Below are 24946 nucleotides of genomic sequence, written 5' to 3' on the forward strand. Positions count from 1 at the left end.
CTTTCAGCACACAACGCTGCCGGAGCTAGGGGCGGACGGAGAGGAGCGCCCGAGGAAGCTCGTCCAAAGGCTGCCGCTGACTCGGCAAGCTCGGTCGCCTCGGCGGATCGGATGTTGCAATCTCTTGCCAGCTTTGCACTGAAGAAGGGCGGGACAATCACGCCGCCTGCTCGTGGCCCACTGGTCAATAACTGGCCCGGGCTGCGAAACTCCGACCAATCGGATCGTGGGGAGTTGCCATACCCCCTGCGAAAAAAGCCAATAGAAAAGCAGAGCCTCTTGAAAAGCCCTGCCGTTCTGAGTTCGAGAGAGCTAAGAAAAAGAAGAAGAGAGGAGCCCGTCGAGGCAAGCAAGAGGAGCTCCGCCGCTGGCAACCATGGACGCTAAGAAACACGTAGCCAATTTCGGCGCCGGACCAGCGAAGCTCCCACGATCGGTAGGTACTCCGAACTGTCGAAGGCATCCGGGAGGATGTCCTATAAACGGAGCGGGAGAGTTGCTCCGCGCTTTTTAATTGAGGAGGATCGCCCCGAAGCTGGGGTGCCGCTGTGCCTGGAGAGTAAAAGCGTTGCTACCGAGTAAACCCTTCGGTTTAAATAGGGATTACTTTACAACCCGAATGCCGAACGTTGCTCTCTTAAGTGCCCATCTTCAAGAGAGCAGCTTGGATGCTTGGAAACTTTGATTGCGGGACTATTGTTGGAAAGAGACGAACGGGGAGATACTTCTATCCTTTGCATCGGGCCAATTTATTTTCGTTTTTAACGAATACTTCGGATGCCAAAAAAGCTCAGGAAACGGTGCTCCTGTTGACATGGTTGTCCTGGAAACTCCGTGTTAGGGATTTCAGTTACACTCTTCAAGCATGCTGATTTTACTCGATTAACTAAATTTCCTGGTATGCTTAGCACAGTATTGACTTTATCTTTTAATTTTAGTTTAAAGTAATAGAAACTTGGCATTTTGGTGTTTTACCTTTCCAAATCTGATGCAGTCCAAAAAACAAACAAAACCAGAACATTAACATTTGCAAGTCAGACATTACTCAATGGAAAAAAATAATATATTTTTCTTTCAAAGATATTGCCCACATTGCAGGATATTTTGTCTTTGTATTTCCCCCCTTTTTAATTCCTAGCATTGGTGGGACCCAGTCAGATCTCCCACTTGTTAGTCATTTTCATTTCATTTTATTTCAGTCATTATAGGGATGGCAAGTTGTATTTCTGGCATAGCAGCAAAAGCTTATTGCTAATTGGTGCACCTCATGGCTTTAAGAATAGTGCATATTCAAGTTATTGTTGTGCCCCAGAGCATAAATTCTGATATGTACAAAAAAGTAGGCTCTCCTGTTTTCCATTTGGGAAAACTGGAGTGTCTAATTGTTAATCATTTTGTTTGTGCATTCAAAAGAGGAGAGTATTGCAAAGTCCATTGTCTTCTCTTACTGAATAAATCCTTTGTGAATGTGTAGGGCAGACATAATTATAGATACAGCAGGGTACAACTTCAGGCAGATTCATGCTAACAATAATTTCTAACAGTGTAACTCAATTTAATCCAAAAAGTTGCATCAGCAGCTGTCTTGATCCAATTACATTTGGAAGGTGTGGCTCTTTATATCTGGTTTTTCAGCTTTCCAGCAGACTTGCATGTCTAAACAGTTTAAAAAATAACCAGGTTTCTTACTGAGGCCTAGAAAAAAGTGACACTGGTATCTATTTGGGTTAGTTAACATTTTATCTGGGACATACAACCCCTCCCTTTAAAAGAAACGATTTTCTCTGTGAACTAGCTTGTAAGGAGTGTCTGTGGTGATTCTTAATCATCCAGGTCATGGTTGTCCCAAAGTCCTTTTCAAAAAGCAACTGGACTTTCTTGGGGTTTTTTTTCCTTGACAAAGTTTCATTTCTCATCCAAGAAGCTTCTTCAGTTCTGACTCAATGGCGGGGAATGGAAGGATTTATATTCTTTGCAGTCAACTGCAAAGCCCTCTTCGAGTTGTTAAAGCCACTTGGGTGTTTATCTGTACCTCAAGGTAACCTGAATCCCCCTTTAAAGACAGCAAATTCCACATTCTGGACAGAAAAGACCACTGGTTTGAAAGAGAGGCTCAAGAGCCCATTGATGTTAAAATTGAACAGCCCTCTCTTAACAGAGGGAGAGGGATACAATCAGTGGCAGATTAAGGCTCACTGATACCCTACACATTCACAAATCTTGGTGCCCCTTCCTTTGTACATACTGTACAAATGAAGCCAAGCTTAGGCTACATAAAAAGTTTTTGTGGTGCCCCCTTTGGGCCTGGTGCCCTAAGCATGTGCTTAGTCTGCTTAATGGTTAATACACTACTGGATACAATACCACCTATCTCTTATCTACAACATAATCCTTTTAGCACTCCCAAAAAAGTTCCACACTAGAGGTGGTATTCAGCAGGTTCTGACTAGTTCTGGAGAACGGGTAGCGGAAATTTTGAGTAGTTTGGAGAACCGGCAAATACCACCTCTGATTGGCCCTGCCCCCATGTATTCTCTGCCTCATCTGATTGGCTGGGTCTTCTTTTGTTGCCCTGCACAGGAGAATGGAGCTGGAAAGCAGGTTAGTGGGGTGGGGAGGGAATGGGGATTTTACAGTATCCTTCCCCTGCCACGCCACCAAGCCACACCCACAGAACCCATAGTAATTTTTTTTTTAATCCCACTACTGTTCCACACCCATTTGTAACTCTGATTCAGGTGACCTTGAGGGTACAGATAAAACCCCTCAACTACTTTCAACAATGGACCAGAGTGCTAACAAGACCCAGAGTGCTAAATCCTTCCATTTACTCACCATTCAGTCAAAACCAAAGAAGTTTAGCAAAATATTTCCAAAAAATAAACCTTGAAAAAAAAGTCCAGCAAAGATTTCCCAGAGTGACTGTCATTTAAAATAATAAAAAAATTAAATAATGCAGAACATCTGAAAATCTAATAGATATTGGAATGTGAAAAGAAGACAGAGTAAATCAAATTTGAAAAAGAAGAGGTGGATTTTGTAGATAATCCTAGGAAAAGACTTATGACTGATAGTTAAGTTGATTAAATGCAACATGCAGGCCAATGCATTCTTCAAATTATTTTTCCTCTTAGAATTCATACTATTGTATAGTTATAGTAGGCTTCCCATGGCAGATTGTAAAACTTCAGATGATCAGTAGTTGTCAACAAAGATCAAGAGTTTTTGCTATGTCCTCATTGCCCTCTAGCCGTCCTCTGGATTTTTTGCAGGCCAGATAAACTAAGCCTAGACGATTACTCGGTATTATAAAGCACATACTTCCCAACATGGAAGCTCATGATCAAACTTTGGCATCTCAGCTGATAGAAACATCCAGAACTGTTACCACTCAGATCGGGCAATAAATACCTGGCTAGGATCTTAGTAGAATTATACTATTTACTCTTGGATAAATCTTAAAGCATACGTGTTAAGATGCAAACAATAACGAATCTAAATAACTTTCTCTCTGTAGAACATATGATTTGCCTATGACATGGGCATAATTATGTCGAATATTTTTTGCAGGTCCTGTTGGAAGCCCAGAAAGAATTGGTGGATTATAAAGGCCTTGGTATTAGTGTCCTTGGTAAGGAACTCATCTTTATTTTGGGTATTACCGAAAATGAAAATGTAGGGAAACAACTGCCACAACGAACAGGGGATCACCCTATTTTCCAAAGTACCAGAAGGCAGGACAAGAAACAATGAATGGAAACTAAGCAAGGAGAGAAGCAACCTAGAATTAGGGAGAAATTTCTTAACAGTGAGAACAATTAACCAGTGGAACAGTTTTTGCCTTCGGAAGTTGTGGGTACTCCATCACCAGAGGCTTTTAAAAAGACCGGATAACTACTTGTCTGGAATGGTATAGGATCTCCTGCTTGAGCGGGATGGTGCTGGATTAGGAGACTTCTAAGGTCCCTTCCAACTCTGTTATTATGTTGCAAGTAAAGGATCAAACACTCAGTTGATCCAAAAAAGGGAACCTTGCTTGTGGGAAAACTCTAGGACAAAAAGGGGAAAAAAAAAAAAGATCATTAGAGAGGCCGAGCAGGATTTAAGTTGTTTTGATCCTGTTGCAGCTTTCCTGCACTAGTATGTAATGCCAACCCTTGTTACTGTTCCCCATTTAAGTTCACTGATGAAATGAACTGAGGTTTCAACTGCTTCAGCTCTTTCTTCTGAATAGAAAATTTATTCTGTTTCACTTTATTATTCTTATTCTTTATCACTTCGATGGGCATGGGAATGTTTGTGCATTCTTGTGTCTGAAAGTCCTTTCCGTGATGGGAGCTGATCTATGCGCCCCATTTTTGCAGCCTTAGTTCTTTTGCTTCTATTGAGTATATGAAACATGATACGTAAGTAGAATGTGCTCACTGGTGCATGTGATAGATAATTCCTCATTTGGGCCCAAGCTCCATTTATCCATGACATCCTTGTGGAGTTTAGCAAATTAATTTGTCTGCTCTGTTTACAGTTTCTTAGGTGCTTTTAAGCTGACTGAAGAAAGCCAAGTTAAAATGCAATCATTTGAAAAGCTATGGTATGTTTGTTTTTATAACATGATATCTTTGATTTCCTTTCTGTAGAAATGAGTCACAGAACATCTGATTTTTCAAAAATCATCAAAGCCGCTGAAAACTGCTTACGTGAACTCATGTGAGTTATCCTGTTTATTCACGCCATTAAAAGCCTGACTTCTGAAAATACTGTAGCTGCAATATATGTTTTCCCTTTGGATGTATAATATATTTACGATCTTTCAATGAAACATTATATGTGTATGGCTTATTGCTACAGAAATAAAATGGGGCACTTTGTAAATTTGTTTTTGGCATGGATTGTTACACATTTGTTTTCAGGCAGGTTCTTTTATCATTTTTGTTTCAAAGTTCCAACCACTGGTTCAGTGGGCGTGGCTGCAGGGGTGGGATTGTGCGACTTGTGCGATCGCGTGTGTGTTCGTTAAATGCACACTTTGTGCACGCGTTAAAACAGTAAAAACTAAGCTGCTGCACTTCTCAGCTGTTTAGCACAGCAATCCACTCTGCCGTGCCAAACAGCTGAGAGGTTAAAAAGGACCTAAGAGCAGGGGCAGGCAGGCGGCCCAACTGTAAAGCTTCAGAGAGACTTGGAGTGAACCAGTTCTCTGCCAGCTGATCTTTGGCACTACCGGTACGCCACAACTGGGCTGAACTGGTAGAATACTGACACTGATGTGTTACATCTAATGTCTATAATAGTACTTAACATTAATGGTTGGATCTCAACTAAATTCTTTGTATTTAGCCATTGTTAAAATTGGGTCGACATTTTTTTACACTGATCTAAACAGGATTTAAATTTAACTAAATTAGATCCAATGCAATCTTTTAAACCACTATATTGACTATTGGGAAGAGGATAATTTAAAGTAGAGTATTGGTGAATGGATTTTAAAATCCTTTTTCTGCTAGGGGTATGTAGAAGATGTACCTGCCAATTGTCCTGAGAATTGTTGTAATGGGTACTTTCATAGAAAGGCGGATCTTCTTTGCTATGTGATATTCTTCTGCCATTCAGTATGACTTGACTCTTTTCATTGAAGAGTATTATTAAATACGGATGAAAGGCTGAAGCACAACATTGCTCTGCAAAAGTTGATACAGCTATTTGGTAAAGTTTATAGTATGCATAGGCAAATTTATTGGGGGAAAAATCAAGTGTTTCATGCTGGGTTTTTTTTGACTGCTTTATAACCTGATTGGGAGTATCTTCACTTTCTGTCTTCTTTTGCCATATGGTTGCTAATAAGGGCATCCTGGATGCTAATGGTGGCAGAATATATAAATTTTTTAATAGGGCTTCAATCTGTGGCATATACTGTAGTGGATTTTGATTCATTCTCAACACAATTGCTGCCAATAGTTGAACATGCCACTCAGAATCTATTCCAGAGATGGAATGCTGATATTTTAATTTCAAGAGAGCTTAGAAAATTGCCTTGAAGTTTTAGGAGCATCCCTCTACATTCTTTCAGTCCAACAAGTGCTGCTTTTGCTAGTTGTTGTCTTTTGTGGAGACCAGATTCTACCAAACATATCTGCATGTGGCATCGACTTGGAGGCTGGCATGATTTCAACACTGTGCACATTCCAAACTGGATGGCATTTGATGTATCTAGAGTGGAGTGATTGTTAAAATTAGTTCTGATTTCTGGGAGATCTCTTTTAGAGAGCTAATTAATTCTTATTAATCCAATATTGAGCCATTTTTAAAATTCAGTCTGGCATTTTGAGAAGCACAATAGCTATGCATTCTGCCAAGAAAAATAAAACAGTATAAAACTAATAGATCATCAAGATACTTCAAGTGTTAAAATACAAGCAAATATATGCATTGTATTTTACAAATAATATTTATCACTCTGGTAGAAGAAGATTATGCATTGAGCCAACATTTGGGGTGATTACTTTTTAAATAAACATTAATGTATTGTAATGTAATATAATGTATTATGCATGTAATGTAATGTATTGTAAAAGTTTTCTCTACTTGAATTCCACCTTCAGTTTTACCAGGCATAATGAATGAATTATCACTCCTCCCTTTCTTTTGTTTTGCACAGCAATATACCAGAAAATTACAAAGTGATATTTCTCCAAGGTGGTGGATCTGGCCAATTCAGTGGCATTCCACTTAATCTCATTGGGCTTAAAGAAGCCAGATGTGCTGATTACGTGGTTACAGGAGCTTGGTCAGCCAAGGCAGCAAAAGAGGCAGAGAAATATGCAAAGGTGAACCTTGTGCATCCCAAGCTTTCAAGTTACACAAGTAAGTTAACTTACTTGCAGGAAAAAGTATGCTAGGTTATTTTCTTTCTATTGTTTAATAAGACTTCAGAGTATAGAACCCTATACATATGCAACTTTTCTGTATCTGTCTCTCTCTGCACATATTCCTCTCTACTACAGTTTCCTTTAGCTGGTCCAAAAGGATGCTATGATTGATGGCATTAAAAATCACTGAGAGCTCAAGGAAGTCTTTTCTATCACTGCTGCATATTCCTGAGAAATGCCATCAATGTTGGTGAAGTATTGTGCCTAGGCATAAAAGCCATTTACAAAGGGTCCAGATAATCAGTTTCTTCCAGGGTCCTTTGCAACTGCAACCTTTTAAATAAATTTCCACAGAAAGAGGAGGCTGGACAAAAAAAAATTGTCTGGGGCAATTGAGTTTAGCAATGGCATCTTAAGTAGGTGGCACACTAGTGAATGTACACACATATTCAGAGAGGTTGATAACACTGCATGGAACTAACCCCATGCAATCTCCTGGGAGGACATCAGCACTCAGGGAAAACAGGAATAAAAAACAACAAGTGGCCAGGTTAACAGTCTCAAAGATGCTGTCAACTCCATCAGGAGTTACAGTATCAGGCAGGCTATTTCCACTAACCAAGTGTGATGTTGCCTCCATTACATCTCGATCAGCTCATTTGGAGCCCAACTTTGTAAAACTATTAAATGCCTAGCATATTCTTCACAGTAGCCCAGTACATAGTTCTGTGGTCTGTTCCTCTCCCCAAATGATCGTGTCACTCCATAAAAGGCAGTAGACATAATAAGAATGGAGAAATAACTATGTTCTGTTATTACATAATATCTGATATGGACTCTTACATAGGGTTGGTTAGGTTCACTTTTTAGTTTTCTCCAGTGGTGTTCTTGGGTCCTGTTGGTATTTCTTGATATTTCATCTCGCAGAGTTCCTAAAAAAACCAATGGACATTCCCTCACTTTGAAATACTGTGCATCAAGAGGCTACACAGGAGCAATCCGGTCAATGTGTCTTGTCACCTTCCTATTTCCAGACAGAAAGTAAGGGCTCAAACATATAATCCCACCAGATCCTTGGGGACCCCCCCCCCCCCAACCCATGTCCCTTGAAACAATTCTGTATCATCAGTCTTGGGTGGACTGATCTAATAGGCCCTACCTTTCTGTAGGGAAAGGATAGTGGGAGCGATAGTATTCATGTGTGTGGGTCTTTAATCTTCTTACAAAAGAAGATTAAGATCTCTCCATTTTATAATAGCAGGCAATGTATGCAGTGGAGATCTCTGTGGCTCAAGCAACCTTGACTAGTTGTTTGGAGAGCTAGATAGATGAATGGATGGAAGAACACAAAAGAAAGATCTCCCTGCAGATACTATTCCATTGTAGATGGAAGGGGAGGACTGCTTTGCTGTCTCCTTTAAATGCCAAGAGCACTGATTTCTCCCCCTGGCCTCCTTGTTATGACTCAGACCTCCTGTCCATTAAGTGGCTTTCAGTATCTTCTTTTGCAGTGTTCTCAGATATCAAAGGAAGATACCCTGGATCTCTTTGAAGAGACAATAGCAGTTTCTGCATTCATTGTTTGAAGAGCCTCTGCTTTGCTTGTTTTTGACTGTTGGTTACTTGGTAAACTCAATAAAATTAGATCTACTTTGGGAAAATAAGGATCTGTCAGGCAAGCATGGTAACTGGTTAAAATCCAAAAACTAATGTGCAAGAGGAGGGGAATAATTATGCAGACGAGTACAAAAGAAACATATTAAGAATCCAGATATTCTTGGCTTCTTTTCTGAATCCTCTTGGCTTTACATAGTTATTGGAATTTTCCTGCCAGAGACTCAAGATCCTCCCTCCTAAACATTAGAGGATCGGATATGGATGCTGCAAATTTCTTTAACTTGAATACACTTTAGCCATAATTAATATGGACTTCACACTTATACATTTCTTTAAAAGAGTCTTTGAAATTCTGAAATATGACCAATGTAATAATCTTGTGTACAAAATTATCTTCAAAATAAATGTCACTGTTATATAAAGACTGATAAGTACAAAGGTAGCAATTTAGTGTCAACTAATTTGGGCTACAATTCTTTTATCTTGTAACTGTGTTGACTGTGGCTGATAGGAAATTAAAATATCTGGAAGGTCTTTAGTTTCCTATCACTGAGCTAGTGGGCACATACCATCATATTTCTGTTCTAAAAGATGGATTGCGTCACTCTGGATTCGTTGCAGTGTTTCAAAGTTGGTTTCTCTAGGTACTGCAGATATTGGGTATTGAATGTTTGCTTTTGTCTCTTGCTTCTGTTGCAAACCAGCAACCTTTGCTCATTCCCTGACTAAGATGTCAGGTTCCTAATCATGAGCAATTCATGGATTTCAAAGTAAATAGATGAACAATTTTGGTATGTGTGTGTGAGAAAGAAAGTATAACATCGTAATTCTCATATTTTATGATTATTTATAAAGATTCTGCTGATATCCAGGGGCATTAATGATCTAAGTTTGGAAAAGTAAATAAGGATTAATTTACTTGCTTCAAAAATAATTTAGAATAATTTTCAGCAGAGCAGTTCCCTGTTGTTCATTAAAGTAGCCCACCTTTTTTTTTAAGGCTAACTGAGCTTTAAAAAGTGTGATTGGTTTAAAAAGTTGACTTATTCAAGTTACAGCAACTCTTGCAGTACCTGCAATCCTTTTTCAGGATCATGCAGAGGCTTAAAAAAATTGGCTACTTTAATGAGTAGCAGAGATTCTCTACCATGTAAGGTTTGAAATATCTTCTGAATGATTTTCAAAATAAGAATTAACATTCAAAACTACAGTGAAATATCAGATAAATTGCACACATGGAGCTTTTGTAGTTAAAAAAAAAGTATGTTCCTTTAAATGCCCAAATACTTTGAAAGTTATTTTGATTGCTAGTCAATTACTTTCTTTCCATATCAAGTAGATTTTCCTCTCCCAGTTTATCAGATTCTGCTTTCTCCAAGCAGTTGGACAAGGTTGTGGAGGCTTATGTATTTTTTTTTTAAACACGTTCTTTGCTGAAGTAGGAGATTAACTTTGCTGGCAGTGCATTTGACCTTTGGCAGTCATTCCTGGCGTCTCAATGCAACCAACAGGCTGAAATTTAAAAAAAAGCACAACCCATTGTTTCCCATCATCTTATCTTTTTTCAGAAATCCCTGACCCAAGCACCTGGAACCTTAATCCCAATTCCTCTTATATCTATTATTGTGCTAACGAGACTGTTCATGGTGTGGAGTTTGACTTTGTACCTGATGTTGGTAAAGCAGTTATAGTTTGTGATATGTCATCAAACTTCCTCTCCAGACCAGTGGATGTTTCAAAGGTAACTTTCCAAAAGGCATTTTGCAATATGTAATGATCTCAAATTTAAGGTCACCAAGGCCAGGGCCTCTGCTCCTCTTACTGAGGGCTGATCATGTTCAATTTACAAGTTTGGATATATTCAATGCATTAATGAAGCAGTTAGAACTGTATAAATGTTTTGCAAATGCACTCATAAATGTAATGGATCTTTCTTTTTATTTTTTCCCCCCAATGATAAGTTTGGTGTCATTTTTGCTGGTGCCCAAAAAAATATTGGTTGTGCCGGAGTCACAGTGGTAATAGTGCGTGAGGATTTACTTGGCTATGCTCTGAAAGAGTGCCCCATTGTGTTGGACTACAAAGTGCAAGTAGAAAACTCTTCGTTATACAACACACCTCCATGCTACAGGTAATTCTGCTAAAGTTAATATTAATTTTGTTCTACTAATTACTTAGAAGTTTCTTACAATTGACTTACTTTTTGATAATTAGGGGAAAGGAGGGTCAAGAGAAGTTGGAGAACATATGTGAGGTCAAGTTCTAAGCTGGGAGGGCTTCACAAATAGAGCAGGTTCTTCAATGTTCAGAGGTCCCAAGACAATCTTGAACTAATTGTTATGTTTCCTCTTTCTCATGTTGTTGTGATTATATGAGGACAATTAATATCTGAATAGGAATTCAAGATTGCAAACAGAATCCTAAATGAAGTTTATTTATGGTTGTTCCCTTTTGACTATTGCCCAACAATACATTGAAAGAAACCAAGATGTATTCAGAACAAACCCAGGCATCTCTTTGACTGGGTGTCTCCTTCCACACTATACTCTTCTTTATGTCACCTGCAAACACTCGGTTGAAATAAATGCTCATTGAGTGAACTTTGTGACAGTCATTTTCTACCTCACAGGATTGGCTGTGGTGACATAAAGCAGGAGGTAGTACTATATATCCCAACTTGAGCTCCTGAATGAAATGTTGAGATATGAATCCACCAAGCAAACTAATATGATAGTGGCTGCCATTCCATTAGCTCTGGATCCGATGGCATTTAAGTAGAGATTCGCTTTAACTGAATCAAGTAATTTGGCACCCTCAAAAGAATTGGACCACACTCTTTCTGAATCTACATATACTATAACTTTGGACTTTATGGTGCCAGAGGGCTACTCCTCATCTAGATTTATCAAGAAATGGAGGGAAGGGAAATAATTTTTCCCTGTGGCCCCAAATGGCAAGCAAACCCTGGCTTAGTGTTTCCCTTTTCGCCATTGGTGAATGTTGGATGTATTGTCCTATCTAGACCATTTAGTACCAGCACACAAAACCTATTGTGCTAAGCTTACTTTTGAGGGAAACTCTTAAACCCTTTGAAAAACATTTCAGAAAATTTGAGTGCTACAAGAAATGTTAACTCTAGAACAGTCAGTTCTTTGTGCTACATAATACAGTAGGACAGGACAGCCCTCTCTTTCTTCTGGGGCTGATCAACTGCAAATTTCTAAGCTCAACATGTTTGGTAAAGATTTTGGTCACACATGTATAGTTGTACAAGCATATTTGCAGAACACACCATGTTCTAGTATGATCATTATTAATCAGTAAATTGGCTGGCTATGTGCATTCCAAATTTATTTTTAAAATCAAACTTGCCGTGCCGTGTATGTGGCTAGAGATTGGCTAACTTTTCAGTTCTGCCTACTACTTTTCTTCCTTTTTAGTGACAGTGTCGGTTGCCAAGATCCTGAATTAAATGTTCAAGAGTTGGCAGACTGATGCGTTGAATTAAATTCCTGCAGTGTGGATCATTTTAACTTCCTGTCAATAGTGGACTTGCCTTTCTGACATTAATCTTCTGGGTAGATATTAATAACCTTTTTACCCCAGAAGAAGTTTCATTTCCTAGCTACAAGGATTTGCCTGATATTTAAATCTATGACTAAACCTGCTTTAGGGACAGCACTGAAACTGGCAGTGTGGCTTTAAAGTGGGTCATTCAGTTATACTTCTCTGCCCCCCCTCCCATCTGCTTAGGGAATAGGGAAGCTTAGTTGAAATTCAGCTCAATGTGGAGAAAGGATTCTGCATTGGCCAACAGGGAGAAGCAAATCTGACTTAGCAAGAGTGCACAGGGAGACAAGAAAAAAAAGGCTCATGAACTGAATGCTGTCACCAATGTTTATAGATTATATTCTGCCAATAAAAAGCCAAAAGGCCAGCAAAATCTTAGGGGGTGGCAATATTTCTCTTGTAAGGTTTTACATGGTTTCAGCCACTCAGAATTGTTGAGAGTTGGGGCAGCATGCAAGTTTAATGAACAATAATAAACTATTATTGCTGATCACATAATAAGCCAGATGTTTAGACTGTATTTGGCATTTTTATCTACCTATCAAGCCTTTCCCAAGGACCTGGGATAGGCAGATGTTGTTTGATAGTATAAAAGGTATCCTTGCAGGGTGTAAGCTGCTCCAAATAAAGCTGCCTTTTGTAATTGACTGATGGTGATTTTGTCAATGCCGTTGGCATTCAAGTGGTGCTCCAGATGTTTTGGAATTGCACCCAAGGCATCTATTACTCTTGGTACTATCTTCGCTTTCTTTTGTCACAGTTGTTCTTCTTGTTGTAATGCTTTTAAAGAAAAAAAATGGTTAGTTTAAACATTATTTCACAAACAATGCTTCTTTGGAGCATTCACTTGAAAAAGCCACATTATCTGAGACTGGTTGTACAGGGACTAAGTGTGCACCAGCTCTGTGAAGAATTTTAACTTTTGAGCATAGAGCTTCTAAAGACTGGGGCATTTATAAGACTATACTGGCCACTGAAAGAGTGAAGACACCGTTGGTTTTAATACCGTTTAATGCTGGACAATAGTTTGGTCCCGAGTGTTGATTTATAATAATACTATAGTCCTCAAGTTCAGTGAACAGAGTACTTCTCATAGTAGCTAGGAAGCTGGAATATTTTGGTTAAAAGCCTTCTGTGGCCCTGAATGTATTCAGAGGCTTTGAATACCGTTAACCTTGGCAAGAGGATAATAAATACCTTTCAAAGTAAGTTGAAAGGATTGTTGGGAGATTTTGTGAGTAAAGGTACTTGAAATTGTTTGAAACTCTAGTGTACAGTAGTCATACTAGTGATTGTGGTAAATATTATTCGGTTTCAGCTTCTTGCATTGTTCAGAAATGTACAAATGTTTACCTCCAAATCAATTAAAAGCGTTTAGGATGGAGGCTTCTTGTGCTTTTTAAAGGCAAATTTAAAGGTCACATTGTGTGAAAATTCTGAGACTGTGCTAATAACCGAAGGCAGTTCCAACCTCTGAAAGGCCCAAGATTGGAGAATGCTGGTCTAATAGCTTTTGACGTATTCATTAAACACTATAGCAAAAAAAAAAAAAAAACCTTTTGGAAGTATTGCAAACATGCACACAATTTATTATTTTGCAGAACAGAGTCCACAAGAAAGGTCCTTGCTTCAGTAATTTTGTAGCTAAAATCTCGCTAAGCAAATTGCTGGCATTTTATGCTTTCATTTCCATGCAATAACTTTCTTTGAAAATGGCAGCTGATAAAAATGCATGAAAGCTACTGAGTTCTGGTAATTGTTGTTGGCAAGTAGCTTTGCAAAAACATGTTACTATATATACATGAAAGAAAGGGATGGATAGTTAGTTCAATGGATAGGTGGGGATAGTGCTACACAGCCAGCCATGGAATTCTGGAAAATGAAGTCCACCCATCTTAAAGTTGTTAAGGCTGGGAAACACTGTCTTTATAGTGTGAGAAACTTTAGAGACTTATCATTTGTCTTGCTTGCTTAAGTTGTTTGAGCCTGCTGGCTCTGCTGAAGCACTTGCTGATCTAGACAAATGTGGTGGGAACTGGATTGGCTTTGATATACAGTTAGAGATTTCTTTTTTCAAATCTCCATGGTTTTGAGTCAATTCTATGCTAGATTCCCGAAGGCCTAATATTTTATATTAGAGACGCAGAGTAATTGAATGAGTAATTGGTGTGCCTTTCTTCTTGATTTCAGTATCTACATCATGGGCTTGGTCTTGGAGTGGATAAAAAACAATGGTGGTGTTATGGCTATGGATAAACTCAGCCAAATTAAATCACAAATGATTTATGATATTATCGACAAATCTAATGGATTCTATGTGTAAGTATGATTACTGTAAAGAAAGGGGCTTATAGTAAGGCATGGCTTGATGCCTGAATATATCTGTTCATATCAAGAAAGAGGGAATTAACTCTCTTAAAATTGCCACTGAAACTTTTCCATATGTTAGAGGCAAGCAAAGAAGTCAATGATCACATCAGAGGCCTTGTGCGTCCTTTTCGATAAACACAAAAGAAAGTCCATGAATCTATAGCAAACAGAAGAAAATGTCACATGAAACATTACTGTGCAAAAGCAGAAATATTTGGGAAAGATATTTAAAACTTTTGTCTGATGTAGGAAGGGGCAGAAAAAGATAACCTTTAAAGTAAATAAATGAGTCCTAATAGCAAGATTGGTCACTTTTATAGTTTGACCTACTGTTTGGCAAAAGAAGTTCAAGAGTAAAATAACAAGTTGGCTTGCAGATTAACAACTTGCTTCAACATCCAGTTGCCTGTTTTCTCCCAGTAATATGCAAGTGTAGAATAGCTATAATGTAGAGGTGGGTTAACATGTTGCACTTAACTATGATCGAAGAATCACAGTTGGCTGGATGCCTAGAACATGCTAATACAACATTTATGCAGAAATCCAGATTTTAAAAGGAAAGTAATGATTGGAGTAAATGAGGTGTTTATTCCATAAAGCTTGTAGAACCCAGGAAACTATTATTTAAGGAGAGGCTGACAGGTGTGATATATGTACCTTGAATCACCTTTCCCCTTCAAATCTGGATCTCTTCTCAACCCTAATAAACTTTCTTGAACTTTTAATAAACCGTCCTGAAACATTTCTTAAAGTGGTTCGCAAACAACATGTTAAAATTTATGATGGTATGAACCCAGGCAGTGTGTTCAAGTACAGGCAAAAGGTCAGAGAGGACCTACTCTGCCAATTTAGAGGAATAGCAGAGCAGTAAGGGGCGGCTTCCACTTCTGGTTCTACTTATTATCAGTTGGATCTCTGAAGAGGAAGAAACCCACTGTCTCATTATCTTTCTAGGGCAGGGGTCTCCAACCTTGGCAAAGCTGGCTGGGGAATTCTGGGAGTTGAAGTCCACCAGGCTTCAAGTTGCCAAGGTTGGAGACCCCTGCTCTAGGGAACTTTAGCTTTCACCCCAGTGTCATGGTCCAGTGGGTCCCACCTCATTTTTTCACGCTATGGTATCTGGCAGGTAAAATATTATTTCCCCGTTTCCAATCAAGAGGTAAAATTATAGACTAAATTTTCACTAAAGAAAACCGCCCATGTTCAAGTATATTAATACTGAATACCAATATTCAAACACATTTCAAAATTGGCCATGTTGAAGTGAAATTTGTTTGTTGCTCTCCATCTTGGAGTTAGTTTAGTCTCAAGCCTGCTTCCTATCTCATTTTTTTAGCATCTTTATTCTGAAATGTGGTTAAACGAACAGTTTTAACAACAGTTTCATATGGATTGTCTAGGAATAAACTTCAGGGTCTTGGGCTTAACACATCACACTAACTGTAGAGATATTTTACTTCTTTATATTTATTTATATAATAATGTATTGGCTTGCCCATCTTACCATAGCGCGGCTTACAGTTAGCAGTTCGATGCTTGGTTTGTTGGTTACCTTAGGTAGAAATATTTTAAAAATTCCTTCTAAATTGAGCACACTGAGCTGAAGACAAAGCATAATCATGTCTCGAGAAAGTATTCTGGCTTAAGCCATTTGGCCTTGTCCTTTCCCCTACTTGAAGCTTACGTTTGGAAGGACAAGATAGATTACAGTTTTTCGAATAATTGTTGCCGCTTTTTAAAATGTTACTCCTCTAATTTAGTTACTAATTACTGTTGGTGCTTATAAAACAATTATCTCTTTAAGAGCATGCATGAATCCAATAATTTACGGCAATTGCCATGACTTTTATATACACTGCTGTTGGAGCCAGAGGTGATACGCTTCTTCAAATTAGACACTGGGGGAAATCAGTAGGACTCAGCCTAGTCTCTCTCTTCTGGTCTCTCAGGGCTCTTACATTAACTAATGAGAATTATGCTTTAGTTCAAGAAAAGCTTCAAAGGCTTAATGATTTTTTTAAAAGAAAAATTAAGGACTGTTCACATTAATTAGCCTTTGACTCTGATTCGCAACATGTTAAGTGTTCAATGCAATGCAAGCTGGTGTGCATAATGATCATATATGTCCTCTGCATGAGAAGTGCTTATCTGATCAGGCTGGCTAAGAATAATGAAAGTTGACCTCCAGCATATCAAGTGGACACCAAATTGGAGAAAACTGTTGGAAAAAGTCCTTTTGTTGAACCGAGTTTTCAAATGCCATGTCATTATCTCTCGAATAAGTGTTTTGCAGAGAAAAGCAGCTTCTGTGACTGATCAAATACCATGCTATTTAGAAACACAACTAGCTCACTAATAATTCAATACATCAACTAATATATATTATAACAAATCAATAAAAAGTGAAGCGGTAATAGCTTCTATGTCTGTGACATTTACAGATGCCCTGTGGAAAAAAAGAGCAGAAGCAGAATGAATGTTCCCTTCCGGATTGGCAGCATTAAGGGTGATGAAGCTCTAGAAAAAGAATTCCTTGAAAAAGCTGTAGAAAACAACATGATATCCCTGAAAGGTCACAGGTAAGACAGAGGTTTGTTAAACAAAAATAAAAAAATCTTTGTCTCAGGTCTTTCTAAGATATGTCTGGATAAAATGAGTCTTGAGCTTGTGGTTTATACATATATGGATACAACCACTTACTAATTCAAGAATGACAAATACCTTCTGTTTTCAGAATTAATAGACAAAAATATAATGCAAAGTAGACAACCTGAAATCCAATGGGCAATTGTTTCAGTTGTGTCATTGTTCAGATCAACAGAATGACCATAGGTGTGTGTGGGGGGCAGGGAGGGGGGGAACTAATGGGAACAGGAGGGATTTCTGAATTCCTGCTGGCTTCCCCACTGAATTTGCTTGTGATAAGCTTGCAGGGAAAAAGTTAGTGGAGAAACCAGCAGGGAAGGTTGCAAGTTGCTTGGATAAGTCTCCCCCAGCCACTCACTTAGCCTTAGTGCATCATGCCAGCCATTCACACATGCACACACACTCTCTCTTCATGCAACACCCTCGTACACTGTCTCTGACTTCACCACATCACTTGGGCACCCCTCACACCCTCCATAACCTTTGCCCCACCTCTTGCACATTCCCTTGCTCCCTCCCCATCCAGTTTTCTTGCTGCTGGCCTTGGATTTGTAATTTCCTGCTGGCTTCGCCAATGAATTTATTAGTGAGAAGCAGGCATGGACCTTGAAAATCATAACCGCGTTTAAACTTCCTGCTACCTTCCCCATTGACTTATGGGAAGCTGTTAGAGAGTGTTGGAAGTGACAGTCACATGACTGCAGCTGACCATAGTGGTGTGGTAGTGCTGAAACAGTCACAACTTCCCCAAATTTCAATCCCATAGAAATAATGGTCCTGGATCTAGGACGCATTCTGTAAGTTAGCCCATTTGAGTTACATCGATTAAAAACAGTTGACCTATGATGCACTGTTTCGTCCAGTTGAAAGTTACAAACAGATGAACTGGCACAAGAGTTTGTATATAAATAAGGCCTATAGTGAATGTTTGCTCATGTATCTTTTAAAAATATAAACTTTTCACTCAAGCAATAATTTCTGGTTCCCAGAGAAGCTTTGACAGTCCTGGATCATATGAATGTGATTTCAAGATGAAATACATATACTGAAGACATACTGTACATACTGGATGATTCAGGATCCTTTGCTTAAGGACAGTGAAACATATTCAGAAGGGGAAAAGCAGAATTTAGTCCCTTTTATTGATAATAGTCTGAAAGGAAAAATCATTTGGTTCTGAGATAAATAAGAGCCTCATTTTCCATGAGGCTCTTCTGTTTCTGACCTCATGATTGTATAATGTGGACAACTGGAGATTTTTCACAATTACTCTAGGTTTTAGGGTAATAGAGCCCAAGTTTTTCCAGTACTCAACTGATGCTCAACTGATCCTTGTTGAAAATATATAATTATCTATAGACATATCCCTTACATGTATATGTAATAGAGCCACTGTGGCACAGTAGCTAGAATGCAATACTGCAGGCTACTTCTGCTGATCACTGGCTAACAGCAGTTTGGCAGTTCGGGTCTCACCAGGCTCAAGGTTGACTCAGCCTTCCATCCTTCTGAGGTCGGGTAAAATGAGGACCCAGATCGTTGGAGGCAATACGCTGACTCTAAACCGCTTAGAGAGAGCTGTAAAAGCACTGTGAAGTGGTATATAAATCGTAAGTGCTATTGCTACATTCTCCATTCTTTTATTCTTGTAGAACAGAATTCTTTTATTGGCCTAAGACAAATTCCTTGTGTGATTGAACACAAGGAATTTGTCTTCAGTGCATAAGTTCTCAGTGTACATAAGAATACATTCATCAAGAAGAATGACATACAACACTTAGCGATAGTCATAGGATACTAAATAAGCAATCAAATCATATTAGGAAACTAAATAAAACAATATAAATCATAAAGGAGATTCTCAATCATCCAGGTCATGATGGTCCAAAGATGTTTTTCCAAAAAGGAACTTTCTCAATTTTTTCCTTGAAAACATTTTGCTTCTTATCCAAGAAGCTTCTGTTTTCAAGGGAAAAACCCAAGAAAGTCCAAAAGGACTTTTTTTGGAAAAGCACCTTTGGGACATTCTTGTATGTGGTTTTTCTTCCCAGTTTCATATTGCTGGAAGGTTTGACTTGGGTCTTCCTTTTATGCTTATATTCTTGCAGAATAGTAAAAAGTCATTGTGGTTGAATAAACATGTTTTCAGTATAAATAAATTATTTTGGCATTTTCAAAGAAATAAATGTCGTTGTGAAACCGAGTCACCATGCACCCTCTCCCCTCCCCTCCCCATTTCCCTTCATATTTCAGATCTGTGGGAGGAATTCGGGCATCTTTGTATAATGCAGTGACGATCGAAGATGTTGAGAAGCTGGCAACATTGATGAATAGCTTCATGAAGCTGCATTCATAACAAACTAAAGTAGATGGTGTTGTGGTGAACCGCCTTTGAAATAAACCAGCAAAGAATTAGTAACTAGAAAAAAATTAATACAAAATATTCCATGGCATTATATTTTTGAAACAAAGATATTGATATTTTTTTCTGGCCAGTCAAATATGCATAGCAGTTTTGGCTGACTTGAAGATAGCCAAGCTGCAGATTTCACCCTAAAACCAGTGCTTGTTAATGTGACTGTATAGTGATCCATAAAAGGATTGCTAAGATTTTAATTTTTAAACAGATCATATCGATTATAAGATACCAAGAATTATCTGAAACATACAGTCTTAGTGTCACACACAATCCAATCTTGTACAGAATATATTTAAGTATACTTTGTTACATTTTCCCAACATTTGTTTCTATCTTGATTTATTTAATTTGAAGTCTAAATCTTCAGAAAGACTGCCATAAGCTTGAACTGGCCACTTTTTCAATGTCTGATCATTCCAAGTCCATATGACTAAAAGTGCCTAAAGACATTGCTGCCAATTACGCAGACCACAGGCCTCAATCTGGCAAATATTTTGAAACAATATGCCTAATGAGTTGAAGGCCTGGCTCAATTGTTTTTTTCTAACTGTTAGCATATAGTTAACTATACCAAGATGGAGGATTTTTTTTTTACTTTTAAAATAGTACATTTAAATCATTTTAGCAATCTTATGTTCTCAACACAAAAGTAAAATTTCTTTTCCTATCCTTTTCCCTTTTGAAGTCAACATTACTTTAATGATTTTATAAAACCGAATTGATCTCTTATTGCAGTCAGATATATAATTTTTTTTGGATCAGGTGTATAATTTGGCTTTTTCAGAAAAGGCAGCTTCAGTAAACTGGGATTAAGTATGTATTCTACACACTCAATTCATAAAATCAAATTTTAAAAATTGGAAGGAGTCCAACTCCCTTCCCACTCCAGAGTTCCTGTCCTCAGCCCTGCATGTCTCCATCTAGGAGAATTGGTTCCTTTGAAACAACTCATATTCTTTATTTTTGAATGTCGTCTTCATATATTGTGATCTTCATACATTCTCCATATTTACACCCTCAATCCAATTATCTCACCTGTCCAATAATGTTTCTCTTTAAAAAAAAAGGAAAACAATTAGAATCTCATAATTAATGCAGAATTTTATTGCATTTGATATGGGTTCAGAATTATTTTTAGCCATATGTTGGTTGTGTCCTGGGAGAAGCATTGAGAATTATATGAAGGTGGGGAAAGTGTCTATCTGCAGAGTAAGCTATATTGTTCTTAATTCCAACCATTTTTAATCAGATGTTATTCACTCTCCAATCACATCTAGATTTAATAGCATTACATTTTGAGAGATCTGTCTTCCTCAGTATCTGCATGTCCTGTTATGATAGTTGATGTACTTTGGGTCTTTCTATTACAAAGTGTCATCTGATATCATGGTGCTTGACATGTGGACAACATCCCTCTCCTTGGGATTTGTATTTGTCTTATTCAAACCTGGTTCTTCAAATGTGGCATTTTACCCAGCTTTGAATTAAGTTGGGTAGCAGGCTCTTTTGATGAGCTGTTGTTTTTACTCTTTCCAGATATATGCAATTTTATTTTCTTAGTGTTGTTAATTTGCTTTTAATATTGTATGTTGCTCACAGTCACTATGAGATCAGTCAACACTGCAAATAGGATAAATACGTTTTAAATAAGAATTGGCTTCTTTAACTTAATACTAAAATTGCTTAGGATTCCTTCAGAAGCTGCATTGCACACCATTCTGTACAGTATTAACATTATTTAAACATCTTTACTATACTTAATAATATTCCTTGTTTATTTCTTGGCATAAGGTCTGAAATAGATGTCCATATACCCATTTAAAGGTGTGTGTGCTGATTTTAAAATAGCAATGTTTATTTTTTTGTATTCCACCATTAATTGAAAAAATAATAATAAAAAAACTTAAAATAGCTTTTTGTGATTTGATTTTCTTTTAATATAAAACATGGTAAATGTAAATTCTGTGAGACTTGTAGGATCATTAGCATTAGATATAAAACACTGGTCCCTGTTTGGAGATTGTTGATCATAACAAACTTGTGTATTTGAGGTTTTGCAAGCAAGAGTTCCCTTTTCTGTGCCAACTGAAGATATGATTGGTGCTGTCATCTTGACCAATGATATTGATTAGTGGACTAGGAAATGATCAAAAGCAGGTCTTGTCTATCAAATCAAAGGAAAATGGTTCCATTAGAGTCAAAGGCACTGATTTTGTGCCTCATGATATGTTCTCTGTTCTGAGGAAACTGAAGGTCTGAAGTTTCATTTCTTTGAAACATAAGTTCCTATGTGAACCTTATTTTGCATTATTTTAAAAGGTTATATCCATTTATCTGAAATGCGTAATCTCATTCCTGAGCATGAACATGTTTGATATTAAGCTGTCTTCCTAGAGATAGCTTTATTTTTTAACAGACATGACAGCATAGATCTTTAATCTTGTCTGCCAGCCCAAGATACATTGACATTAAATTAAATTTGAGAGGTGAATTTAATATCACCTTAAGGTGGCTGAACATGGCAAAGAAAACAGATTTCTTATTTTGGGCCTCCAAATTATTAAATGTTAGAAGTAACAAAGATGGTAGGATATTTTGATGGATTAGTTTCTGTCAAATTAAGGTGAAAACATTATTAGGGTTGGTAATATATCAGCATATGATTAATGTTTGTTATATTACACTCTTCGAATGTTAAATAAAATGTGTGGAAAAAATCTCTTCATATTTGATAAGGGTGTGCATAATTAAAAACTGAAATGTTACTTTGTTTTTAAGTGAAATCAATCATTTTAATTGGAAAGAAATATCCTTATTTCTGTTGGTAATTGGACTCTCGATAATTTTAAATGGAGATTCATAACAGTTTGTGATAAATTGGCTCCTTTTAGTCTAAAAGAAGCTCAGAAATTATAATTAGCCCTGGATTATTCCTGGATGACTAGATCAAAGAGATTGAAGGAGATAGGAAGAAAAGCTGTTTAATACATGAAGATTTATTAGGTTTTAAAGCAGCTCAAGAACATATGTGTGTTAGTAGCAAAAACAAAAGCTCCACAATTCCAAAAGAAAAAAAAAACCTCAAAGAGTATGAAAGGAAGTGAGTATTTTAGTCTTTGCGCAACATTTGAGCTGAAGAATTTATGTGTTGGGGATTTAAATGTGCAGAGCTATTGTAGCAGGAATTGTTACTAAAATTATTAGAAACCATAATTTGAACAAATAAAATTAGCTCAATCTGATCTCAAATTCATTCTTTCTCTCTGTCTGTCTGTCTCTTTCCTTCTATCCCTCTCTCTCACTCCTCCAAAACCAGGACTTTAAAACAAACAACCTTCCTTCCTTCCTCCCTCCCTCCCTCCCTCCCTCCAATGCAACATCATTATGGTGTTATATGAATACTATGTGTCCAGGTTTCGTTCCTGTTTTGCTATTCATAGTTATTTCCACATGGTGTAAATCCAAATGGTTGTTTTTCTTCTCTTTCATTTCTTACTAGAAGGTCGAGAAAGAAAAGGAGAGATAAAAGTCATCCATATGCAAGTTTGTGTCTCTTATGTGGCAGTATGGCAGTAGATTCTAAGAGAAAATGGTTGATATATGCTGATGATGATAAATTTATATTGGGAAGGGAAACAGTACACAATTTCTTTTAATTAGTGTGTGTGTGTGTGTGTGTATTGTTTTGATCTTGTATTATTTGTTGGTATACTTGCAGATAGATAGATAGACAGACAGACAGACACACACACACACACACACACACACACACACACACACACGTAGTAGGCAGACAAATATCTCCAAGATATGACATTCTGATGTTGACAAGGTGGGGAAGGTAGACACTGAAAAGGATTTGGACTGAATTTATGATTTTTTTCAGTTCCCCTTTTTTCAGGAGACAAGCATCATGTTATATTCAAGATTACCTTCCTTTCAAGCGAGTGCAGTAAGTAATATGTCAACATGTATCACCTTGTATCAGCTTTATTATCAGAATTCTGCTGTTTTCAGAATTCTTCCAGAGTTGAAGGTGACATGCAAACAGAAAGCCTTTGTAATGTCATCAGCAAGGTGAAAAGTTACAGTAAATTAAGCCGGAAAATCTGCAAAGCAATCTGCTTGCTTGCAGACTGTGTCTAATAACGTTGGAACATTTTCTGAAAATAAAGAAGGGGGAAAAAATTTAAATTTTGCCGAGCTTTCGGAAGGTGATACAGTCTTGGAAAAAGTATGTGAAGCAACTGATATGTTCTCTGAGTCAGTCAGCCTATCTTGAAACAATCCTTTGGTTCACTCATGGTATCTATTGGACCTCTTCTTCAGATTGGTGAAAAATCTTTGGGCCAATTAAATTTAGTTTCCTTTATACTTGATAGTCTTTGAAGGGAGCATTGATTTACAATTACTTTACTTAACAGTAAAGTTCTCTTGTAGCCAGGGATAGCTCTTTGATTGTTGAAGCCTCCTAGAAGCAAAGGGATATGTTTAGTGATATCATTACGTCATCTAAGTGACACGGGGCAAAATCAATTGGAAGGGAAGTTAGAAACTATTTACCTATAATATTTTCAGTCAGTCAGTCAGTAAGTTTATTGTTGTAACTACAGATACGTAGTGTGTCATAAAATACAATGAAATAACAGTTAAAGAATAAGATTGTAAAAAGAAGTAATATAAAGGATATTGACTGTAAAAGGGTTACAGCGAAACAAAGGCAAAGCTGTAATTAAAAATTAAATATTTCTAAGTTTAAATGACAGCAGGGCAAAGGTAGCAGCTTGGTTGATGACAATTGGGACTACTTCTACAAGAAATAGTTCAATTTTTTTTTGAGGTTACAGCCCTTATGCTTTCACATTCATCAGTAATTTGGCCCTGATTTCATTCTACATGCAGAAATAGTCGCCCCCCCACCCACTTTTAAAAAATATGTGAAGACTTGGCACTTAGCTCAGAGATTTAAAAACATCTTTTTAATGTTAAAATAGCCTACAGTATTCTGTTTTTTAATGATTAATTTTCCATCAATGATGTTCTGAACACTAACTGTACAACTTCAGTAACTTCCTTGACATTTCACTGATACTTCATTACATTAATTATTTTTCATTTGCTTGGTTTTCATTTTTAAAATAAACAATAATAAATAAACAAATATAATAATAATGAATACTGGGAAGGGGAAATGAGAAAAACCTTCAGTTTCTGAACAATCTAAAGTATTATCCAAAGTATTGTCCCTAACCCCAACAAAGGAAACTGTCAGCCAGCAATATATTTTGATATTACTACATTATTCACTTTTATTCTCTCAGTGGTTCTTTTGGTATCGATATAAAGATGTTCCTGTGTGTCATGCCCCTGTTGGAGACTGACTCTGAGGCAGAGGAGGAAAGGAGTGGAAGGGAGTAGAAGTGTGGCTCCGGAGGTTGTAGAGGAAGCTGGGGAAGGG

At 37.5% G+C, this 24946-nt stretch overlaps 1 protein-coding gene across 1 annotated transcript; it reads left to right on the top strand.

Annotated features, from left to right (window-relative positions):
- The first annotated feature begins 294 nt into the window (after positions 1–294).
- On the top strand, positions 295–21399 carry PSAT1 (phosphoserine aminotransferase 1). The gene is made up of 9 exons (XM_026703835.2): positions 295–436; positions 3571–3631; positions 4638–4707; positions 6656–6861; positions 10052–10224; positions 10445–10614; positions 14244–14372; positions 16865–17002; positions 19323–21399. Exons 1-9 carry the CDS (start codon positions 377–379, stop codon positions 19423–19425), a joined length of 1110 nt encoding a protein of 369 aa, XP_026559620.1. The 5' UTR covers positions 295–376; the 3' UTR covers positions 19426–21399.
- Positions 21400–24946: the final 3547 nt, after the last annotated feature.

The sequence above is a fragment of the Pseudonaja textilis genome, chromosome 2 (assembly GCF_049901715.1).
Source record: "Pseudonaja textilis isolate UNSWEBS1 chromosome 2, rPseTex1.2, whole genome shotgun sequence".
Lineage (NCBI taxonomy): Eukaryota > Metazoa > Chordata > Lepidosauria > Squamata > Elapidae > Pseudonaja > Pseudonaja textilis.

Bases quoted from the DNA above. Each gene is read 5' to 3' on its own strand.
- PSAT1 (XM_026703835.2), top strand. From the start codon at position 377: ATGGACGCTAAGAAACACGTAGCCAATTTCGGCGCCGGACCAGCGAAG. The intron at 3,632-4,637 runs GTAAGGAACTCA...TCCTTTCTGTAG, and splicing joins CCTTGGTATTAGTGTCCTTG to AAATGAGTCACAGAACATCT. The intron at 17,003-19,322 runs GTAAGACAGAGG...TTCATATTTCAG, and splicing joins ATATCCCTGAAAGGTCACAG to ATCTGTGGGAGGAATTCGGG.